General features: G+C 44.4%; 1 protein-coding gene across 2 annotated transcripts in view; it reads right to left on the minus strand.

The window, feature by feature from the left end:
* dlc (deltaC) overlaps positions 1-25,116 on the minus strand; it is a 127,281-nt gene that overhangs the window by 101,571 nt on the left and 594 nt on the right. For both annotated transcript variants that reach the window (XM_054742331.1, XM_054742330.2), the window contains exons 2-5: positions 24,793-25,032; positions 24,641-24,701; positions 23,305-23,562; positions 22,424-22,615 (exon numbers count right to left, since the gene is read on the minus strand). In XM_054742331.1, the coding sequence (XP_054598306.1) occupies positions 22,424-22,615; positions 23,305-23,562; positions 24,641-24,701; positions 24,793-25,032 (751 nt within the window). The remainder of the gene's footprint in view (positions 1-22,423; positions 22,616-23,304; positions 23,563-24,640; positions 24,702-24,792; positions 25,033-25,116) is intronic.

Consider the following 25,116-nt stretch of genomic DNA (forward strand, 5'->3'; position numbering starts at 1 on the left):
TCAATTTGATGTAGGTAGACGGCTCGAGTTCCCAGAAAACATCACAGCTACATCTCTCCGCCCAGATATGGTGATAACATCCGAGTCCACCAAGCAAGTGGTCATCCTAGAACTGACCGTCCCTTGGGAAGACCGTATCGAAGAGGCCCACGAGCGAAAGAGGGCCAAGTATGCAGAGCTAAGCTCAGAGTGCAGGAACAACGGCTGGAAAGTTCGCTGTGAGGCTGTCGAGGTTGGGTGCCGAGGCTTTGCTGGCCACTCACTGCTGCGAACCCTCAAACTCCTTGGAGTAAGAGGACTGAAACTGAAGAATGTCACCGAAACCATCCTCAAGGCCGCAGAGAGGGCCTCGCGGTGGCTGTGGATCCGCAGGGGGGATCCGTGGAGCAATAGGCCACTTGGACACAAGCTGGGGACTGATCACTCCCAGCTGGGTCGCCCGGGTGAGGGTGTATGAAGATTAAAATCCCAAAACACCCTATGACCAGGCGCGCAGTTGGGGTGAGGACGGGGGGGACAGATCCCCCCCAGATTCAGATAGACCCCGATCCGTCCCCCGTACTAAGGCCAGAAAGAAAACAAAATTGGAGGTTAATAGCTTGAAGCTCCTTTTTCCAATTACATTGAATGCAGCATGACGTAAACAAACACCGACTCCAGAGGCGCCAGAGTGGTTGCTGCTAGGATGCAGGATGAAGCGAAAAAGGCAACGATTACTGCGTATTTAAACAAGACCAACAGTGTAAGTAGGCGGGACCGATCTGTCTGTTTATGCGTGTTGGTTCTAGATTCAGTACGTTGTTGTCAGTGTTGGGACTTACTGGTTATAAGCACCAAAGCCTCATTGCTGACTTTAACAAGTCTCATCTACAAATATGATCCCTCATGAAGTTACTACTTTACACCAGAAGATAGTGGAGATGTGGAACCTTCAGGATGAGCAAAGTTTGGGAGTTTTTAGAGTTTGAAAAACGTCTCCCGCCGTGAGGCTCCCAGTCGGGGAGAGGAGGAGATGTGCGCAACTTGAAGAGGGCAAATATTAGATAAAATGTATAACTGCCGGCAGGTCTGGTCTTTGTTGACTGATCTCTTTATCTGGTCATGACTGACTCTGATTATGAAGCAGAATATTGACTCTGATGAAAAAATTCACTCATCCAGCCGGGAAGATGGACGCTGCTGCAGCATCAGACAGCTGGTGCTGCACGAGAGGTGTGTGGAGTTTACAAGCTCCAAACGCCGGGTTTGGTGTTGGTTTAACCGTCTCTGGGACGTGATGGATGTAGAAATGATGGTAAAACACCGCTAACGTGACAGACGTAGCGACAATGTGAAAAAAAAGCTGTAAAAAAGGGCAGATGCCGATGCGTTATATATACTGTAGAAGTCAAAGTGTGCCACATAATCATAAAAAAAGTAAAATATAAAATTGAAAAAGAGATTTATATATTTATATATAAATAAAACTTTCCAAATATAATGAAAATTTCTAAACATCAAAATAAGAAGGAACATCTGTTGGTCAGGCTGAAAAGTTTGTGAACCACTGCTCTAAGTGATAAGTGGTTGGGCATTGAGCATCGATTAGAACCGGTTCAAACTTTTTGTTTTTCCCGGAATCGTTCCAAGTTTTTTATTTCGATTCCTAGTTTCCATACCTAGGATGCGAACCGGAAGAGGAATCTGCAGCTGATCTCCGTGAAAAATTTACGTGATCTGCAAATTGTGATCAACGCTTTTCAGAGCTGATCACACCAGCTGTCTGTGTGCAGCACCGAGTCACACACACACACACACACACACACACACACACACACACACACACACACACACACACACACACACACACACACACACACACACACACACAGATATTAAACAAACGTAATGTAAGCTTTAACTCCTGCAGCGTAGAGGAAACATGTTAAATACGTCAACACTGTGGATTTAATAGAAGCTTTAAAGAACAAACTCTGAACATGTGAGGTGAGTTTGTCTCACTGCAGAAATAAAAACACACACCGAGCGTCAGCAGTCAGACACAGCCACTCACCAACACTCGTCTGTGTACGTGCATGTGTGTGTGTGTGTGTGTGTGTGTGTGTGTGTGTGTGTGTGTGTACGTGCATGCGTGTGTGTGTGTATGTATTTGGGGGAGGGTACATTGGAACTTTGTCCCCCCAATTTGAAAATCCTATCTGCGCCCCTGCCTATGACCCCGGCTTCTTCACTGATGACAGGTCCAAGTAGCACTGGAAGGTGTATCCAATTCAAAACTTTATTGGTTCACAATTTAAAATATAACAAACTTTCTTTTTTATACAGACCGTGTGAGGTGAGCAGGATAAATGAACTAAAATGCTGCTTGGAAATTAACAAAATTTCAGATGTTTAGACACAAAATATTTTGCAGAGAAAAATCAGTAAAACTTAAAATAAAAAAAAAAAATCTGCTTCAGCTGGCTGAATAAATTACTGCCATCACCGAGAGCCGAATCGGCGTCAGGGCATGGCAGGCAAGATGAAAGGCAAATGCTTTTGACTGGTTTTCACAAAAAAAGCTGTGAAGCAACTGCAGCTTATTCAGAATGCTGCTGCAAGAGTCTTTACGAGTACCGAGAGAACTGAGCACATCACTCCTGTTCTTAAATTCAACAATTGCTTCCTGTAAACTACAGAACTGATCTCAAAGTACTTCTCCTAGTTTATAAATCCCTCAATGGCATGAGGCCAAATTACATGTTGGATCTCCTTCCTGTATATACACCCAGCAGGGCTCTGAGATCCTATGGAAACTGTAAGCTGGTAGAACTCTGGGTCAGAACCAAACAGGGTGAAGCAGCTTTTAGCTACTATGCTGCTCACAGACCGAATCAGCTTCCTCGTGACCTCAAATGTGCCCCACGTCTAGTAACTTTTAAATCACAATTAAAAACTTTCATGTGGTCATGCACAGGTCCTTCTAAAAAAATTAGCATATTGTGATAAAGTTCATTATTGTCTGTAATGTACTGATGAACATTAGACTATCATATATTTTAGATTCATTACACACAACTGAAGTAGTTCAAGCCTTTTATTGTTTTTAATATTGATGATTTTGGCGTACAGCTCATGAAAACCCAAAATTCCTATTTCAAAAAATTTGCATATTTCATCCGACCAATAAAAGAAAAGTGTTTTTAATACAAAAAAGTCAACCTTCAAATAATTATGTTCAGTTATGCACTTGATACTTGGTCAGGAATCCTTTTGCAGAAATGACTGCTTCAATGCGGCGTGGCATGGAGGCGATCAGCCTGTGGCACTGCTGAGGTGTTATGGAGGCCCAGGATGCTTCGATAGCGGCCTTAAGCTCATCCAGAGTGTTGGGTCTTGCGTCTCTCAACTTTCTCTTCACAATATCCCACAGGTTCTCTACGGGGTTCAGGTCAGGAGAGTTGGCAGGCCAATTGAGCACAGTAATACCATGGTCAGTAAATCATTTACCAGTGGTGTTGGCACTGTGAGCAGGTGCCAGGTCGTGCTGAAAAATGAAATCTTCATCTCCATAAAGCTTTTCAGCAGATGGAAGCATGAAGTGCTCCAAAATCTCCTGATAGCTAGCTGCAGTGACCCTGCCCTTGATAAAACACAGTGGACCAACACCAGCAGCTGACATGGCACCCCAGACCATCACTGACTGTGGGTACTTGACACTGGACTTCAGGCATGTTCGCATTTCCCTCTGCCCAGTCCTCCTCCAGACTCTGGCACCTTGATTTCCAAATGACGTGTAAAATTTACTTTCATCTGAAAAAAAGTACTTTGGACCACTGAGCAACAGTCCAGTGCTGCTTCTCTGTAGCCCAGGTCAGGCGCTTCTGCCGCTGTTTCTGGTTCAAAAGTGGCTTGACCTGGGGAATGCGGCACCTGTAGCCCATTTCCTGCACACGCCTGTACACGGTGGCTCTGGATGTTTCTACTCCAGACTCAGTCCACTGCTTCCGCAGGTCCCCCAAGGTCTGGAATCGGTCCTTCTCCACAATCTTCCTCAGGGTCCTGTCACCTCTTCTCGTTGTGCAGCGTTTTCTGCCACACTTTTTCCTTCCCACAGACTTCCTACTGAGGTGCCTTGATACAGCACTCTGGGAAGAGCCTATTCACTCAGAAAGTTCTTTCTGTGTCTTACCCTCTTGCTTGAGGGTGTCAATGATGGCCTTCTGGACAGCAGTCAGGTCGGCAGTCTTACCCATGATTGTGATTTTGAGTAATGAACCAGGCTGGGAGTTTTTAAAAGCCTCAGGAGTCTTTTGCAGGTGTTTAGAGTTCATTAGTTGATTCAGATGATTAGGTTAATAGCTCGTTTAGAGAACTTTTTCATAATATGCAAATTTTTTGAAATAGGAATTTTGGGTTTTCATGAGCTGTATGCCGAAATCATCAATATTAGAAACAATAAAAGGCTTGAACTACTTCAGTTGTGTGTAATGAATCTAATATATATGAACGTCTAATGTTTATCAGTACATTACAGACAATAATGAACTCTATCACAATATGCTAATTTTTTGAGAGAAGGACCTGTACATGACCTGATAACTACCAGATCTGATCACTACCTGAACTTTTCACTAGCAAGAACTCAATACTACCAGAAATGATCACTGCCCAGATCTAATCCCTACAAGACTAGATTACAATCAGACCTCATCAGGACCAAACCTGATTTCTGACTGATCTGACGACAGCCAGACCTGATCACTACCTAGACCTGATCCATATAATCCCTGATAACTAGATCAGATTACTACTAGAACTGTTTACTAGTAGAAAAGATTAGTACCAGACCTAGTCACTACTAGACCTGATTACTACTAGAACTGTTTACTACTAGACAAGATTGGCACCAGACCTAGTAACTACTAGACCTGGTTACTACCAGACTTGATTACTACTAAAACTGATTACTGCTAGACCCAATTAATACCACATCTGATTACTACCAGACCTAGACATTACTAGACCTGATTACTTCCAGAACTGATTACTAAAACTGATTACTACCAGAGCTGATTACTACCAGAACTGGTTAATACCAGAGCTGATTATTACTAAAACTGATTAAGACTGGACCTGATTACTACCAGACCTCATCACTACTAGACCAGGTTACTACCAGATCAGATTACTACCAGACCTCATCACTACTAGACCAGGTTACTACTAGAACTGATTACTAACAGCCTCATTTATCAAGCTTGCTTACGTACGAAACGGGGTTGGAAAACTGCGTAAGCAACTTTCCACGCAAACTTTGGGATTTATGAAAGAAAACTTAACGGAAAAATGTGTGCAACTTTAAGGTGACTAAGGACCTGGCTTACACACATGCTGGACATGGAGAGCACCTGCAGTACTGCTGCTGAGAAGGATAAAATTATGAAATCCTGCAGCATTATCACTTGTACTGCTTCGTTTTCACACAGAACAAGACCCCCCCCCCCCCCACACACACACACACACACACACACACACACAGCCTGAAGTGCAGAATACGGAATACAGAATATCAGCAGGGGGACAGATTGAGACAGAACATCATGCGTCTGTGACAGTGTGTGTCCTGTCGCTGTGACCCCATTAATTATGCGCCCTGGCTACTTGTGCAGGGGAGATCTCTGTTTGGCTGACTGGTTAGTGTACATGACTTTCACCTGGAAGTCTGGGGATCGAATCCCGATTGGACCATTTTTTTTAATATCCGCCACAGATCTCTCAGAAGAACCCAACATTGGCGGTTCAAGCAACGCTGTGCCACTCGATGGATTTGCTCGTATTTGTTTTGCGAAAGCACTTCCTGTCATTTCTCCACCGCACCCACAAGTACCTCAACTTCTGCTTCTGTGAAATTGTGCTTCCTTGATCTGCCTTGATCTACGCTCGCCATGTCATTGGCGGAGCGCTGCAACAGCCGGCTTATGTATATGCATGAGATCCACAAGGCACTTTGCATTGACCATTTATGGCAGTAAGTGGGCGTAGTGAGGGCGGGATGTGACTAAAATGCAGCTGAGAAACATTCTCGTTAGTCTCTGATTTATGAAGTGGAGATTGCGTGCAGCTGTGTGTACTCCATGTTTGATAGATCACAAACCTACTTGGCTTAAGTACTTTTTTTTTGCTGAGCTTAAGTACGTTTTAGTAAGGATTCCACGCCATGTTTGATTAATGAGACCCCTGGTTAGTACTAGAGCTAATTATTACTAAAACTGATTACTACCTGACCGGATAACTTTCAGATCTACTGTCTAGAGTTTATCATTTCTCAGACCTAATTTCTGTACAGCGTTGATCAATGCCAGACTTGATTACCAACAGACCTGGTACCCCCCCAACCCCACCCCCCTACCTTATAACAAAAGAAAATATGACTACAATACCTGAATACTAACTGATCTGACCACACCCAGACCTGATTACTACGAGATCTAGTCACTACTAAACTTTATTACTACCACACCTGATTACTATTAGAACTAATTACTACTAGACATGATTACTACCAAACCAAGTCACCACTAGACCTGATTGCTACCAGACCAACTCACCACTAGACCTTATTACTACTAGACGAGATTACTACCAGATCAGATTTTTACTAGAATTGATTACTACCAGAGCTGATTACTACCAGTACTGGTTACTACCAGAGCTGATTATTACTAAAACTAGGGATGGGTACCGAATTTGGTACTTTTTAAGGTACCGACCGAATTCCACAGTACCAACCGAGCACCGACTCACGTCATTTGAAACGGTGCCTCGTTTCGGTACCGTCCTTCGCAACGAGAACTTGCCTAGACAGCTGCGCATGCGCAAAAGCGTTACATCGGTCGCTGCGAGCAAGTTGTAAACAGAGCAGCATGGTAGAAAGAACGCACGCTAAAGCTTGGGTCCACTTCACTAAATGTGATGGGTAACTGGGTGATGATGAAACCAGCGACAACGATCTAAGTGAGACATCCTCATCTTAATCTGCTCCGGTAGGTAAATATAATGTTTAAGATAACGTTAGCTTGATATGTTAGCTTTCGTTCCGCTAACGGTGCGTTCGCTTTCTCCTCGGAACTCCGAAATTCCGACTAGAAGAACATGAACGCGCTCTAAAGTTTGGCTTCACTTTACTAAATGCGACGGGTGATTGGGAGAAGATGAAACCAGTGACAGTGATTTAAGTGTGAGGCATCATCGTTTTAATCTGCTCCAGCAGCTAAATAAACTGTTTAAGATAACGCTAGCTTGATATGTTTGCTTCCTATGCCACCATTGTTATTAGCTAATGGCGCGTTCGCTTTCTCCTCGGAAATTCTAACTTCCCAGTATCAATCAATCAAATCAATCAAAGCTTTATTTATAAAGCGCCTTCCGCAACCCTGTCAGGAAGCCCAAAGCGCTGAACATGGTACAGTTAAGTAAATATATTGAATAAATCAACAATAAAAGAAATACAAGTTACAAAGTACAAAATGGAAATTACAAGATAGATGAAACAGTCCGGTAAAGGACAAATGTGTGAAACACATATGGATTGAGTGTACCAATGAAAACTGTGGAATGGATTCAACATAAAAGAGGGCCAAAATCAAACATGTTCTGGAAACGCCAAGCGGAGGAGGTGTGTTTTTAGGTGATTCTTAAAGACTGGCAGAGAAGGGGACAGCCTAACTGAGGGTGGCAACTAGGGGTTGTACGAAATAGTCGACTAGTCGACTTCACGGCTCTGTAGTGACTTTTTATGCCTGTCATCGACTAGTCGCTGTCACGTGATAATGACTGACAAGATGCAGTCCTCGGAAAAGACAGCAGGTGATGAGCCCCTGCGCGTCTGGATCGAGGCGGAGGCGACACGCTGTGCGGTACTGACACCGGCGGTAAAACGGACATTTAACCAAACTGTGACCTTTTCCCTCTTGCAATTTAACCTTCCCCTCACCCCCATCCTAATCTTAACCAGTTTGCGCATGCAAAGCTCTGATCATTGACGTGCGCTCCAGACATTGCGTCCTGAGCACCGCCAAATCAGCTGATGTCACCACCTCAAAAACAAATTAAACACGCGATCGTTCATGTCGGCTCATTTCATTTCATGTTTTCTGTCTGTTATTTGTGCCTGGTGCGTTTCGCTGCTGCGGAGCGAGGCTCTTCAGCTGTTGTCCTCCGGTGACGCACCCCCAAGATTCCACTATCTCCACTCCGCTCCGCTCCGGCATGAACTCCGCAGCAAAAACGGTCCCGTTGTAGTCGGCCGGCGAGCAGCGGCACTCCGCTGTTTTTGCGGTCGGTAGATCTTTTAGAACTGCAGTTCAAAGGTAACTCATGAGGTGAATATATATGAACCCAGGTAGCAGTTTCTCTTTAGTATTGAGAGGAGATGCAGGAAGATAATAAACAGACAGAACAGAAAAATAGTCAAATAAAAACAAGTTAGTTTTTGTACCTGCTGGTTGCAACAAACAGACACCATTGAAGGTAATCAGAAGTGAGGAACAGAAAATGAAATAATTATTTTAATGTTTAGAGCAGCAGGAACTCCGAGAGGCTGCAGGCGCATCAGTGAGTTTGCGGCCGCTGCGCAGGGGGAGGGGGGAGATGGCTGAAGTAGGAAGCAGAAAGTACCGTTGTTAAAAGAGATGTGTTAACTTAGAAAATGTGGGCGCAATTTTAATTGTCAAAAACTCCAGCGAACCTACCAACCGACCCCCCCCCCCCCCCCCCCCCCCCCGGCCTCCGCTTCTGGCGTATGACGTCATCAACGACTAGTCGAAGTCGACTCGACTTTCATTACTTGACTGTCGACTTTAAAAAAAATAAACTCGTGCAGGCCCTAGTGGCAACTGGTTCCAGAGTAACGGTGCTAGGACTGAGAAAGCCCGGTCCCCACGGGTACGACACCTAGACCGAGGGACAGCGAGCAGGCCTTGGTCAGAGGAGCGCAGAGCGCGTGATGGGGAATGTCTGTTCAGGAGTGTGGCCAGATTGGGGGGACCACCACCCTGGAAGAAATGATAAACAAAGACGAGTATTTTGAATTGTGAGCGATAGGAAATCGGAAGCCAGTGCAGGGAGGCCAGAACTGGACTGATGTGGTCCCGTTTCCTGGTCCCAGTCAGGAACCTGGCAGCGCTGTTCTGCACAACCTGTAGGCGACGCAGTGTTGACTGACACAACCCTGCATATAGAGAGTTGCAGTAGTCAAGCCTAGAAATAACAGCAGGAAAAATCAAATGAAAAAGGACGGTAAAAGGAATGAAGATACACAGTAAATTTAGTTCACAGTAAAGACGTTTGCTTCAGTTTAATTATCAGCTAATAAAACTACAAGGACGATGTTAAAATACAAACAGTTGAATGTTATTTATCGTGATATTTATCAAATATGGTTATACATTGAGAAAAATATATATTTAATTATAAAAAAGAATTAAAATATTAAACACTCAAAAGTATCTAAAATTGGTACCGTTAAGTACCAGTATCGATTCGTAGGTACCGGGAATTAGTACCGGATCGATTCAAATGTCAAAGGTACCCATCTAAAACTGATAACTACTAGACCTGATTACTACCAGACCTAGTCACTACTAGACCTGATTATACCAGACCTGATAACTTTCAGATCTACTGACTAAAGTTTATCATTGCTCAGACCTAATTCCTTTACAGAGTTGATCAATACCAGACTTGATTACTAACAGACCTGGTACACCCCTACCTTACAACAAAAGAAAATATGACTACAATACCTGAACACTAACTTATCTGACCACACCCAGACCTGATTACTACTAGATCTAGTCACTACTAGACTTTATTACTACCACACCTGATTACTATTAGAACTAATTACTACTAGACATGATTACTACCAGACGAAGTCACCACTAGACCTGATTACTACCAGACCATGTCACCACTAGACCTGATTACTGCCAGACCTGATTACTACTAGAGTTAGTCACTACTAGACATGATTACCACCAGACCAAGTCACCATAAGACCTGATTACTACCAGACCTGATTACTACTAGACCTAGTAATAACTAGACATAGTTACTACCAGACCTGATTAATACCAGACCTGATTAATACCAGACCTGATTACTACTAGACCTAGTAACTACTAGATATGATTACCACCAGACCTGATTACTACTAGAACTGATTACTACTAGACCTGATTACTACTAGACCTGATTACTACTAGAACTGATTACTACTAGACCTGATTACTGCCAGACCTGATTACTACTAGAGCTGATTATTCATGGACATGATTACTATTAGACCTAGTCACTACTAGACATTATTACCACCAGACCAATTCACCACTAGACCTGATTAATACCAGACGTGATTACTACTAGAACTGATTACTACTAGACCTAGTAACTACTAGACATAATTACTACCAGACATAATTACTACCAGACCTGATTAATACCAGATCTGATAACATTCAGATCTACTGACTAAACTGCATGCACAATCAGACCCCATCCCCACCAGGCCTGATCAGACCTGATCACACCAAGGCCTGATCACTACCAAGATCTGTTCTCTACAAACACCTTAGTGATTAGAGGGTTAGGATTATGTGATTAGAACTGATTATTACTAGACCTGATTATTACTAGATCTGATTACTACTCAACATGATTACTATCTGACCTAGTCACTACCAGACCTGATTAGTACCAGACCTAGACGCTACCAGACCTAGTCACTACCAGACCTGATTAGTACCAGACCTAGACGCTACCAGACCTAGTCACTACCAGACCTGATTAGTACCAGACCTAGACGCTACCAGACCTAGTCACTACCAGACCTGATAACTTTCAGATCTACTGACTAGAGTTTATCATTTCTCAGACCTAATTCATGTACAGAGTTGATCAATACCAGACTTGATTACTAACAGAACACCCCCCCCCCACACACACACACACACACACACACACACCTTATAACAAAAAAAAAGATGACGACAATACCTGAACACTAACTGATCTCACCACACCCAGACCTTATTACTACTAGATCTAGTCACTACTAGACTTTATTACTACCAGACCTGATTACTACTGGAACTGATTACTACCTGACCTGATAACTACCTGACCTTTTCACTAACAAGAACTGAATAGAACCAGAAATAATCACTTCCCAGATCTAATCCCTACAAGACTAGATTACAATCAGACCTCATCAGTGCCAACCATGATTTCTAATTTACCGTAAATCCTCTAATATTGGCCTGTATTCAATTAACGGCCGGGTATGACATTTTGGCCGGTGTCGGAGTCGGCGGAGGTGAATAATGGCCGGTTTTTTATTGTGGCCGGGTGGAATGTGGTAACAAGCAAGTACGGGGGCGGTTGTGTCATCCGTCTCACTTTTGATTTGCCAGTGATAGACCGCGAGGGTAACTTTAACCGTGCGGAGACAAAGAGGAGGCGAAAATTTTATATCAAGTTCAAAGAGAACGTGCTGATTATGCTGCAGAACACTCTGGGGAGCAGTAGGGGTTGTATGAACTAGTCACTAGTCGACTTCACCGCTCTATAGTGACTTTTTATGCCTGTCATCGACTAGTCGCTGTCACGTGATAATGACTGGCAAGATGCAGTCCTCGGAAAAGACAGCAGCCTGCTGTCAGCAGGTGACAAGCTCCTGCGCGTCGGGAGGCAACGCGCTGTGCCAGAGCGTCGGTAATGACACCCGCCGTGAAATGGACATTTAACCAAATTGTGACGTTTTCCCTCTTGCAATTTAACATTCCCCTCACCCCCATCCTAACCTTAACCAGCTTGCGCATGCAAAGCTCTGATTGTTGATGCGCTCCAGACATCTGCTTCCTGAGCACGGCCACAGTAACATTATCAAATCAGGTGTCGCCACCTCAAAAACTAATTTAACACGCAATCGTTCATGTCGGCTCATTTCCGTTTATGTTTTCTGTCTTTTATTTGTGCCTGATGCGTTTCGCTGCTGTGGATCGGGGTGCATCACCTGTTTTGTCCTCTGTGACGCACTGATCACTGATGTGGCCGGCGCGCACTCTGCTGTTTTTGCGGTCGGTAGATCTTTTAGAACTGCAGTTCAAAGGTAACTCATGAGGTGAATATATATGAACCCAGGTAGCAGTTTCTCTTTAGGATTGAGAGGAGATGCAGGAAGATAATAAACAGGCAGGACAGAAAAATAGTCAAATAAAAACAAGTTAGTTTTGTACCTGCTGGTTGCAACAAACAGACACCACTGAAGGTAATCAGAAGTGAGGAACAGAAAATGAAATAATTATTTTAATGTTTAGAGCAGCAGGAACTCCGAGAGGCTGCAGGCGCATCAGTGAGTTTGCGGCTGCTGCACAGAGGGAGGGGGGAGAGGGCTGAAGCAGAAACTACCGTTGTTAAGAGAAATGTGTTTAACTTTGAAAATGTGGGCGCAATTTTAATTGTCAAAAACTCCAGCGAACCATTAGTTCATTTTGCTCAAATAGAAATTGAGGCCTGCCTTTAATTCTGGTCCTCCTTCCAATAAAGGCCTGGAGCTTGATGAGCTTGAGTCAAATACAGGCCTGGACCTGTATTAGAGGATTTACGGTAACTGATCTCACCCAGAACTGATCACTACCTAGACCTGATCAATATAATCCCTGATAACTACCTGACCAGATCACACCCAGGTCTGATCAAAACCTGACTTGATCACTTCCCAGAATGCATCACTACTTGACCAAACCTGATCACTAACAGACCTAGTGACTTGTAGACTAGATATCTGTCTGACCTGATTACTAATTGAACGAATCACTACCAGTCTTGTTCACTACCCAACCTGATAACACCAGGCCTGCTCACTGACTGATCTGATTAATTCTCATTAGACCACAAACTGATTACTACAACTGTTCGTGGTGGCTCTGGAGTAAGGAGTTTACCTGTAACCCGTGGGTTCTCATTTCCAGCCCAGGTTTTGTCCGAGTCAGTCCTTGGAAAAGGTCAGTCCTCCTTGGCTGCAGACGGTGGTCAGAAGGATCAGTTGCATCGATTTTGTGGCCGCCTCTGTCAGTGTGCCCCAGCTGTGAATGTGTGTGTGAATGGTTGCTGTGTAAAGTGTTGTAGAGTCCCTGAGAGTGTGTGTGTGTGTGTGTGTGTGTGTGTGTGTGTGTGTGTGTGTGTGTGTGTGTGTGTGTGTGCGTGCGTGACTATTTTAGCCCTGTTGTTTTATTTTACTTACATTTACCAACTCCTTACATGAACTCTCTTTAGTGAGCACAAATTCAATTTTGTTACATGTGCAGTCACAATGAAAAGATGTTGAATCTTGTAATATTATTAATTCTACTTGACCTGATCCCTGTATGAAACTGCTTTGCTGCTTCAGGCCTTAACTGTTTATGCTGGAAAACCCTCCAGTGTGGCTGAAAGCAGAAGGTTCTGTGAAGAAGAGGACAGAACTCCACCACAGTAATGAGACTTGTTAGTTTTTAACATCTAACTGAATTCTGTCTTTACAAAGATTTGCTGACAACAATCTGCTTTAAACTTTAAAAACTACAAACAAACTATATCTAGATTTTAGACTGTAAGACCACATGGCTGTATGACAGAGGGCTGACGGGAGATGGATCGTCATGGTAACAAGGTCTCCAGAGCAGGCTGACTTTATAGTTTCAGATTAAATTATATTTAAGAATGGTGAATTTCACTGATTGTAAAAGGTTTAGGGCGGGGTACTCAAACAAAAAGGTCCGAGGGCCACCCCGCTACCCCGAGGACTGGGGGCTGCCTATTGTTTACTGCTGGTTTAGGGTGACTGGCTGGAACAACAACTGCTCTATCAAGCTGCTGACCTGACAGTTAAAATATTAAACATCAATTTATTAGATGCAGGAATTTTTGCCTCTAAATTTCACCGCAAATCACTTTTTCTGTGGCGTTTTAGCTTTGAAGCTATTAAATTATTCAGGTTCGGTTTCAATTAACGATCCTCTCATTAAAGCAGAACGCTTCAGTCCCAAACACTTTCTAGAAACTACACACAGTTGTGACGGATACATATCCTGATCTGAGGTGGAACCATCTCGTCAGACCTAAATGTTGATGTTTCTTCTGGGTATGATGGAGGAGACGTGAAGAGTTAAAAACAACCTTCACTTCCTGTTTGGATGTGATGGAACCCAGTGGGAGTTGGACTGTGGATTCTCTGGACTCAGAGAAGACATCATCAGTCCTACAGCAGTGAGAGACAGAGCAGGTGGAAGAAGACACACACCAACGTTTGCATGTAAGAGAGCGACATCATCAGTTGGCAGGTATAGAAAATTCCCCATCTTGAACTGTAATCAGAGACCTTTTTTCTAAAGCGTTGCATCAGGGATGCTTGTTATTGGTTTTGTTACCGATATCCAGTTTACTGATACTGTCGGACTCCTTATTTCTGATACCGATGTGTGCAGGGTGTCCCCTTACAAAAAAATAAAAATTTAAAGGGACTTTACGGACTTTGAATTTTTATGCTCGCGATTGCCCCCTCAGGCCAAAAACGTGATGACAGCTTCAATGGCAGGCTCGTGCACGAGGCGTGCATGCTGTACGTGCACACTCCTTAAAAAAAATAACAGCTGAGACAGTCCCGTGTGTGTGTGTGTGTGTGTGTGTGTGTGTGTGTGTGTGTGTGTGTGTGTGTGTGTGTGTGTGTGTGGCCCGGAGGGCAGAGGACAGGAGAACATGCAGCTAATTAAATAATGTGGTTCTGTAGCTTTCTCTTCAGCACAGCCGACAAAGGTTTATGATGGGTCAGTCCTCCTGCATGCTCAGATCATTCCCTTCCCTTGCTTGAAAAATTGTTCCAAAATGAAAGTTGAACCCACATCTTTTTTATCTGTGAATTCAATGCCGTTCGGCGAGTCTCAAATAAAAATTTGGGCATCTTACTGTAAAAATATACCATTAATGTAAAAAAGAAACTCTAAATAAACTATGTTCACACCCAGAATCAAACCCGGATCTTCTGCACAGGAGTCCACCGTCTTACTGGGTGAGCTAAAGCACCAGTGACATCTTTTGTATCTGTAACATTTATATCCTTGATGACAGCTGAAACAACGTTCAAAGAACGGTTCGGAGTGAAAATGGCTATTTTGTTGCTAATTAGCAGGAAATATCTAGAAGAAAGTTCTACAGAAAGTAGCTAAGGGTCCTCAGAAATGTAGCTAGCTTTGTCACTAGGCGTTCGGAACAGCGACAAAGTGGCACTGCCTCTCTCTCTGCTGCTAAAGCTACGGATAGCAAATGCTACGGGCGATGCCTGAGCGTGAACGCGCATGAAGCAGCCTGCTCGACCCGAGCATCTCTCTTTTTCTGTGATTTTACAGAAAAACAGGCAATCACAGTAAAAATGCCAGGGCTCATTCTACAGGACCAGGGCGTTGCAGGAGAATGTATGAAGAAGACATTTATTATTTCTATACATGTTTTGGCTGTCAAACTTCCATAATGCCCCTTTAAATATTTTACTTTACTAAAATCACATATCTCATTTCATGCATACGTTTTAAACATGTTCTGTGCAAAATGACTACTACTTCAATTTTAGTGAGTCATTGGAAAAGTGCCATGTTCATTTTGTCTCCAACAGCAGCTGAATCTCATTCTCCTTGACCGTGATGCTAAGATATGTTTATTAGTTCATTCTTACTTTTTCTGTATTAAAAAAATAAACATTTATAAAAGTCTTCGGATAAGAAAAACAGGCTTTGTTTTTGTTTTAGTCGTTTGTCTCAAATACTTCAGGTCTGTCATATTTTGACGTTTTGATGGAGTGGAGAAGTAGCTGAAGAGTTTGATGTATATAATGTTTATGGTATGTACAGGTCATGTCTTTAAAGGGGCATTATGGAAGATTGACAGCCAAAACATGTATAGAAATAATAAATGTCTTCTTCATACATTCTCCTGCAATGCCCTGGTCCTGTAGAATGAGCCCTGGCATTTTTACTGTGATTGCCTGTTTTTCTGTAAAATCACAGAAAAAGAGAGATGCTCGGGTCGAGCAGGCTGCTTTATGCGCGTTCACGCTCAGGCATCGCCCTCCGAACCGTTCTTTGAACGTTGTTTCAGCTGTCATCAAGGATATAAATGTTACAGATACAGAAGACATCACTGGTGGTTTAGCTCGTCTAATGAGACTGCAGGCTTTTGTGTAGAAGACCTGGGTTTGATTCTGGATGTGAACATAGTTCATTTAGAGTTTCTTTTTTACATTAATGGTATATTTTTTTTACAGTAAGATGCCCAAATTTTTATTTGAGACTCGCCGAACGGCATTGCATTCACAGATAAAAAAGATGTGGGTTCAACTTTCATTTTGGAACAATTTTTCAAGCAAGGGAAGGGAATGATCTGAGCATGCAGGAGGACTGACCCATCATAAACCTTTGTCGGCTGTGCTGAAGAGAAAGGTACAGAACCACATTATTTAATTAATTAGCTGCACGTTCTCCTGTCCTCTGTCCTCCGGGCCACACACACACACACACACACACACACACACGGGACTGTCTCAGCTGTTATTTTTGTTAAGGAGTGTGCACGTACAGCATGCGCGCCTCGTGCACGAGCCTACTATTGAAGCTGCCGCTACGCATTTGGCCTGAGGGGGCAATCACGAGCATAAAAATTCAAAACTCCGTAAAGTCCCTTTAAAACACTAGAAACTGATGACCAATATTTTGCAATATTTAATTTTTATGGCATTATTGGTAGACCGCTAATATTGGACATCCCTACTTTGCATAGAATACTCACTAAAACACTTCTTCAGCTCAGCAAAACAAATTGGCGAAGTCGTTTTCCGACCGATGAAGCACCGCGAACACACAGCCAGCCGCACACAATACCCGTTTTATGAATCACTGTTCCTAGAAATGTGCTCAAGTGATTTGGGATCAGATCCCGCCGCTCCTACACACCACCTTCTTTTGGAAACGGAGAACGCTAAGGAACTTATGATAGGGCAGATCGACTATGGCAAAAATGATAACCACGATTATTTAGAAATTGAGATCTCAATTATTTAACATGATCTTGTGTTAAAGTTAATATTACAAATATTCCAAATACTGATAACAAAGAGAGCTATGCAGTCCAAACATTTGTAACATAAAAAAGAGGAAAACTTCAACATTTGTGTTGTTGTGAACTTCCACAACCTGCTGCATAACAATTATTTATTCCAGTCCAGCGATGTTAGGAGAGTGTGTACAGTTATTGTATCCCTGCCTGATATATTGGAGGTGCACAAGAAGACAGTCAAATGTGTGTCTCACACTCACTGCATGAGAGTTTGCAGCCCGGACAAGATATAAACACAGTTCAGATATGGCTGTCTGTATGTTGAATTTGTTTAGAAAGAAAGAAAACAATGTTTTATTTTGCGCCCCTCAAGATAAAAATCACGAGGTGCTTCAAAGCAAAAACTTTTAAATATAAAAACTTTTTTTAATTCTTAAAAAATATGTTTAAAACGGCAAAAAATAAAAATTGTGATTAAAAATGTAAGGAAAGGGGGAGAGAGAGAGAGAGAGAGAGAGAGAGAGAGAAAGAGAGAGAGAGAAAGAGAGATAGAGAGAGAGAGAGAGAGAGAGAGAGAGAGAGAGAGAGAGAGAGAGAGAGAGAGAGAGAGAGAGAGAGAGAGAGAGAGAAAATTAATAAGAAAGAGGGAAATCAGTGGATCCCGGGAAAGGCGGAATGGGAGAGGGTGGTGATGAAGGTCCCACCAAAGCCTGAACAGGTGAGTCTTCAGCTCCTTTTTAAAGGAGACCACTGAGTCCACTGATCTCAGGCTCAAGGGGAAAGAGGTCCAGAGTCTGGGAGCCACAGCAGCATATGATCCGTCACCTTTGACCTTTAGCCTGGTGCTCTGCACAACCAGTAGGACTTGGTAACAGAACCTAGTCTAAGTGTGAGGAGATGAAGGTGTGGATAACTAGGGATGGGTACCTTTGACATTTGAATCGATCCAGTACTAATTCCCGGTACCTAGGAATCGACACCGGTACTTAACGGTACCAATTTTAGACACTTTTGAGTGTTTAATATTTTAATTCTCTTTTATAAATAAATATATATTTTTCTCAATATATAACCATATTTGATAAATATCACGATAAATAACATACAACTGTTTGTATTTTAACATCGTCCTTGTAGTTTTATAAGCTGATAATTAAACTGAAGCAAACATCTTTACTGTGAACTAAATTTACTGTGTATCTTCATTCCTTTTGCCGTCCTTTTTCATTTGATTTTTCCTACTGGGAAGTCAGAATTTCCGAGGAGAAAGCGAACACACCATTAGCTGATAACAATGGTGGCAATGGAAGCTAACATATCAAGCTAAAGTTATCTTAAACAGTTTATTTAACTGCTGGAGCAGATTAAGACGATGATGCCTCACACTTAGATCGTTGTCGCTGGTTTCATCTTCACCCAATCACCCGTCGCATTTAGTAAAGTGAAGCCAAACTTTAGAGCGCGTTCATGTTCTTCTAGCCGGAGATTCGGAATTCCGAGGAGAAAGCGAATGCACCATTAGCGGAACGGAAGCTAACATATCAAGCTAACGTTATCTTAAACATTTTATTTACCTACCGGAGCAGATTAATGTGAGGATGTCTCACTTAGATCGTTGTCGCTGGTTTCATCATCACCCAGTTACCCATCACATTTAGTGAAGTGGACCCAAGCTTTAGCGTGCGTTCTTTCTACCATGCTGCTCTGTTTACAACTCGCTCACAGCGACCAACGACATAACGCTCTTGCGCATGCGCAGCTGTCTAGGCACGTTCCCGTTATGAAGGACGGGTACCGAAACGAGGCATCGTTTCAAATGACGTGAATCGGTGCTCAGTCGGTACTGTGGAATTCGGTCGGTACCTTAAAAAGTACCAAATTCGGTACCCATCGCTAGGGATACCTGTCTCAAGTTCAGAGCGAAACAGAATGGGACTCAGCTTAGCAATGTTCCTGAGATGGAAGAAGGAAGAGCGAACAAGAGAACTGACATGAGAATCCAGGGTGAGAGCTGGGTCAAAGGTCACGTCAGGATTCCTGACAGAAGGTTTGGTGTGAGAAGCAAGCTGACCAAGAGAGTCTCTGACTTTGGGAACCAGCTTGTCTGGAGCACAGATGAGGATCTCAGTCTTATCTTCATTCAGCTGAAGAAAGCTCCCACCATGCAGGTTTTTGATAGAGTCTAAGCAGGTGTGTAACAGCTGCAGCTTAGACATCTCATGGGGCTTAAAGGAGATGTACAGTTGGATGTCATCTGCATAAAGATGGTAGGAGATTCCTTTGAAGGAGCTCAGGATGTGCTGAAGAGGAAGCAGAAAGAGAAAGAAGAGTAGGGACCCCAGCACAGAACCTTGTGGGACACCATGGGTAAGAGAGGTGGTGGAGGACCTAAACTTGGAGACGGCCACAGAAAAGGAGCGCTCAGAGAGGTAAGAGGAGAACCACTCCAGAGCAGATCCTGATAGGCCTACCCAGTCTCTCAGCCTCTCCAGTAGCAGGTGATGGTCAACAGTGTCAAAGGCTGCAGTCAGGTCCAGCAGGACCAGAACAGAACAGTCCCCTGCATCACTGTGAGTCAGAAGGTCATTAGAGGATGGACTGAAAAGCACTTTTAAACAAAGATGAGGGTAAGATGTGGAGGGGGCATGCAGAGGTCTTCATAGAGTTAACTAGTTTGGTTAACTCAGGCAAAGAAACAAGAGCAAAGCTATCTAGGATGATGGGCCTGTTTGGAGTCGGGAGAGGCAGCGATAAGGCTGAAGGAGAGATGCTAGATCTAACCTTATTGACTTTGTCCACAAAGAAAGACAGAATGTTCTCACAGTCTGCAACAGAGTGGATGGAGGCTGTAGGAGAGGCAGGAGACACGATGCTGCTGATGGTGTTAAACAGCACCTTGGGGTTCCCTTTGCTCTGGGACACCAGGTTGGAGAAATAGGAAACCCTAGCGTCTCTGACTGCAGAGTTAAAGGATGTCAGAAGATCCTTTAGGTGCAGCAGATGGACGTGGAGATGGGTTTTCTTCCACAAACGCTCAATTTTTCTGCATTGGCGCTTCAGGCTGCGAAGGCTGTCATTAAACCAGGGAGTAGGGCTCACTGCAGGAACTGATCTGGTTCTGACAGGACAGATGTTGTCCAGAATGGAGAGGCAGTGCTCGTTAAACTTAGTTTATAGATCTGGGTCGTTATCAGAAGAACAGGGTGGATTAAAAGCAGCAGAAAATTTGCTAGCTGTGCTCTCATTAAGCAAAGGAGAAGGAGCTGGGGACGCAGAAACTCACAAGTTAAAGGAAATGCAACGGTGACCTGAAATATAGATGTCCTCGGGACAAACAGTGTCAGACTGGTGTTGTGAGTGAATGAGATCCACCAACAGAGGCTTATGAATGGTCGGTTTATGCAACATGATCGTGCTGCACATCCGTCCCTTTCGCTTTCATGTGTGGAACGACGGTCTGGAGGTTTGGTGTTTCAATAAACCTGCAGGGACCATTCTATGACATAGTTATACAGAAAGTAGCTAAGGGTCATCAGAAATGTTTCTAGATTGTTCACCAGGTGCTTTTGGGGAAAACAAACACAAAAGGGTCTTAAAAGTTGCTAAGCTGACAAAGCTGCGTGGGAGGTTCGCTTGATTTGCCACTCGGAGCAGCACGAGAGGAAACAGCAGGGGAGGAGCAAATAACCGGCTCCTCTTGTTTTTTTGTATTATTCAAAACCCAGATCATAATTGAGATTAAAATTCAATGAACCGACCAGCCCTACCTTACAAATAGTCTGCATTTATATAAGCTGGCAGACAGATGGCATTTCACGGGTAACCACGGCAACCAAAAGGTCTAGAAAACCTGAGATCACCCCAACTTTTTCCTGCTGCAGGTAACATACTGACTGATGAGACCCACTCCCTTCATTCCTACAAACTGGCATAATAAACACGACTAGTTAAAAGCCAGATCACAAAGGTGAGTTTTCAGTCTTGCTTTGAAAATCGCCACAGAAGTAGAGGCCCTAACGTTTAAAGCACATATGTCAGACTCAAGGCCCCCGGAGCATTTTTATGTGGCCCGCGAGATAAATATCAAAAATATATTAAAACTGGCCCGCTGGCTGATTTTACCGCAAAGACTTCAACTCCCATGATGCTTTGCAGCGTCAGCGCGGAGCCGACACGCCCCCTCCTTTGTGTTTTTTCCAGCGCCTGCTGCCGGTGTCTGCAGCTCCGCTGTCTCGGACAAACTACACTCCTCTCACTCAGCGCCGAGTTCACTCAGCTGTTTTCTGACTTTGAAGCCCAGAAACGGAGATTCTAGCCGCTCAGTAATGTGTTCACGACTGAAAGAGAAAGTTTTCCAACTAACGTCCAGACAGAGCTGATATAACTCCAGCGAGCAGCGACACGTTCAAACCAGCATGACTCTGTGGTTGTGTTTCCTCCCCGACACACAACAACGTGGTCAAGCTGCTCAGACATGTTCATCAGCACAAACCTATGTGAGCACCTGTTGTCATCTAATGTTGTCATTATTATGATGAAGATGAACAAAACAACAGGAGTCTCCTCCTCAGCTCAGATCAGCCCCATGATGCAGGTATCTGGCTGGAACAGGTGAGCATCACAGTAAACCAGTGGAGCAAACTGAGCTTTAAATATGTTGGTTTTTTGCTCTTTTTCTGCTCCAAAACATGAAAGTTAACAGGTGAGATGTTGCATTTTCATTTAAGATAAAATGATATTTTTATTTTGTTGTTGCCCCGTGAGAAAAGATTTAAAGACTTAATAGATTTTAAAAATGCTGATTGTACCACAAGTGATGAATACCACTGATGCCTTTTATTTAAAACTGACTTGCTCGTGTGTAATTTGGTTATTCCACATTCAGTGTTAATGCAGAAATAAGTTTGTTTCCCAATTTAAAGGTTCAAAATTGCATATATATTGATAAAGAAAATGTGCAAATTTGCCGTCACTTTTTCAAAAAATATTAAGTTTGGCCCTCGACTCCGTCCCAGAGTTTCATTTCGGCCCCGTGTGAGTTTGACACCCCTGCTTTAGAGGAAGGGCATTCCACAGCTTAGGGCCAGCCACACAGAAAGCCCCATCTCCCCGCGTCTTCAATGGGACCTCGGGACGGAGAGTAAAAGTTATAATCAACATAACTGTTTTCATGCCTTCTCCGTGTTTTTGATATGCTCTACATGCTTTCATTTGCTCCCATCCAGGTGGGTCACGGCACTGGTAACCCCCCTCCTGCCCATTAAACTGACTGACCGGCTCGTTTCTGGGTCAAACCCACCTTGGTTGCAGTACAGGCCTCCCCATCCCTCCTTACAGTTGCACTGCCAGGGCAGCTGGCAGGTCCCGTGGATGCAGCCGGGGTGCCGCACGCACTCGTCACAGCGCTCGCCCTGCCAGCCCTGCTGACACTTGCACTTGCCGGGCGACTCGCAGAAGCCACGCTGCTCGGCACAGCCTCCTGCACAGATGGCTGATGGGAGGAGGGAAGAGAAAGAGAGGGAAAGGGAGAAAGGAGGAGAGAGCATCACAAGGAGTACAAATGAAAACACCTCCTCACCCCTCTCAAGGCCTCACACACACACACACACACACACACACACACGCACGCGCCTCCCCTGCAAGTGCTTAAGTGCTGAACGAAGCAGCTGGCCTGCACAACAAAAGCAACACATGCCGTCTCCTTTCACGCAAGGCAGCACACATTAAGCTTCAGCGCGTGTCGCTGTTAGAGTAGCAGGCCAGGGGCCGACCAGGGGCCAGTTGGGGGCCCATTGTTGAGCCCAAAACAAAGGGAACAGACCTCAGAGCCAAACACACACGCACACACACACACACACACACACAGAGTGGAAACGACAGAAGCTTTAAGAACTTTTTGTCTTCTGCAGCCACCAGGGGCGACAACGGCGTCGACAACTGCTCCACTTCACAATGTCAAGGCTGCTGCACAAAAAAATGAGGCACCAAAAAGCTCATTCTGCAACCGCCTCCTCCCTCCTCCCTGAAGACATGTCAGGCTGAAAACAGAGGAGGAGGAGGAGGAGCGGTCACACTTCTGCAGGAGAACAGAAGCTCATCCAGTAGTTGTGACTGACCCTTGAGGTGAAGCCACGCTGTAGAAGAAGGGTTAGGTTTGGGTGAAACCCCGGTGAGACTCACGGTCCGTGCAGTACTCGCCCCTCCAGCCCGCCAGGCAGTGGCGGGTCCCCTCGCCGTCACATCTGTAATGACCAAAGGTGTCGTTCCGCGGCCGACAGAGGGCCGAGCAGGACGGGCCGTGGTAGTGCTCGTCGCACACCACGCGGTAGGAGAACCGCAGCTCGTTCTGGTTGTCCAGGCCCATGTACTTGGTCCACGTCTCCCCAGCTTGGAGCTGATGACGGGCCGCCATCCGGCTGATCAGGTTGTTCTGGTTCTCTGGATCGACAAGTGGGAAAATGGGTTCGTGTTTAGACATCGTAAACTTGTTTCAGGGCTGATGGTTTTATTTAGTCACGCTTGATTTGATGCAGTGAGACACTAAAGAAAGTTTCAGATCCTCTACAGCTCATCAGGTAAATCTGAGTCTGTTCACAGCAGCTCTGACTCGTGAGGATCAGGATCAACACGGAGGTGCCGGGAAAGATCTCACCTGTCCAAAACTCTCACATCATCCTCAGCATCAGTGGCACCTTGGACTAAACATGACGGTGGACCCTGATGTCCCCCGTCCCATCTAAGGGACGACATGGACTCTGTTGTCCCCTATCCCATTTACAAAAGCTGGCTTCTCCATCTTCCTCTAAGAAAATCATGAATGAGCTGTCTCACATTTGAGTTATACAGATTTTTTTGTCCCAAAGGCAGCTAAAGCTAAAACATGGACTTTTCTGACAGAAGACATGTCCACTGTCCATATGAGACGAACGTATGTTCCCAGAACACATTATGTTTCCTCCTCCTGTGAAAGGTGTCAGTTTGTCTGTGAAGATGATGATGAAGATGCGAGGTTCCCCTGATGGTTTCTGATGCTGAGCTGCTGAAGGGGTCAAAGGTCATCCTGTAGTGGTTGATGTCTGGGACCAGATGTTGGTTTTCTTTAAATAGATGGTTGAAGTTTTGGACCGGGACATGTCCCTCTCTTCGCCAGCGGCCTCTGTCCCTTACCTACCACCAGGTAATCAGCTGACTGGAGGATTTTATAATTAAATCTGGTTTGTTTTAACTTCTCTGTAAACTTCAACAATGGTTCTGCATCAAATCTGGGTTTTGTTTTAATTTTCTAGAAAATTGTGATCCATCTAAAACTTGTGATTAACAAAGAAAACTTTCATCGATTTATATCTTCCTACGTTTGCTGTTATTTTATTTAAATGATATTTATTGGTGTTCTGTCTAATTTTCCTACAGAGATGTGGATTCTGGTGTCTGTGGGGGCTTCGCGTTGGACCTGAATGTGTTTTTCTGTCGCCGCCTTGCGGCCACACAGCAGAGCTGCACCCACAGCAGTTTTTACCTGTGGACTTCAAAACTGAAGACTCCGCGTTCCAGACTTCTGTGATCAGGTAGAAAGTCCCCTGAGTAGAATGAGGAAATTATCATCAGCGATCATTTGTTTGTTTTATGTCTGAAAGTCAAACTGAAGAATCTGCGATTTCCGCCACTTACCGGCCATTTGAAGGCAAACGGCACCCTGATGGGCTCGCTCTGGGAGATGGAGCTGGGGTCGGCGCTGAGGACATCGGTGAGCGCGATCCCGTACGTGTACTGGGGCTCTGGGCTGATACCGCTCTGCGAGTGCGCGAGGCGCACGCGGAAAAAGATCTGGCAGTCTGACTGGGAGTGACAGATGCCGCTGGGGCTGGTGAAGGAGTCGATCTTCAGCTGGAACACACCGGAGGAGAGAGTCTGCGGGGGGTGCAGAGAGAGGTGAGAGACCGGGAGTGCGCTCAAACATCAGCTGAGACCAGAAGTTTCTGTCAGGAACTTTTC

The sequence above is a fragment of the Nothobranchius furzeri genome, chromosome 13 (genome assembly GCF_043380555.1).
Source record: "Nothobranchius furzeri strain GRZ-AD chromosome 13, NfurGRZ-RIMD1, whole genome shotgun sequence".
In the NCBI taxonomy this organism is placed as follows: domain Eukaryota; kingdom Metazoa; phylum Chordata; class Actinopteri; order Cyprinodontiformes; family Nothobranchiidae; genus Nothobranchius; species Nothobranchius furzeri.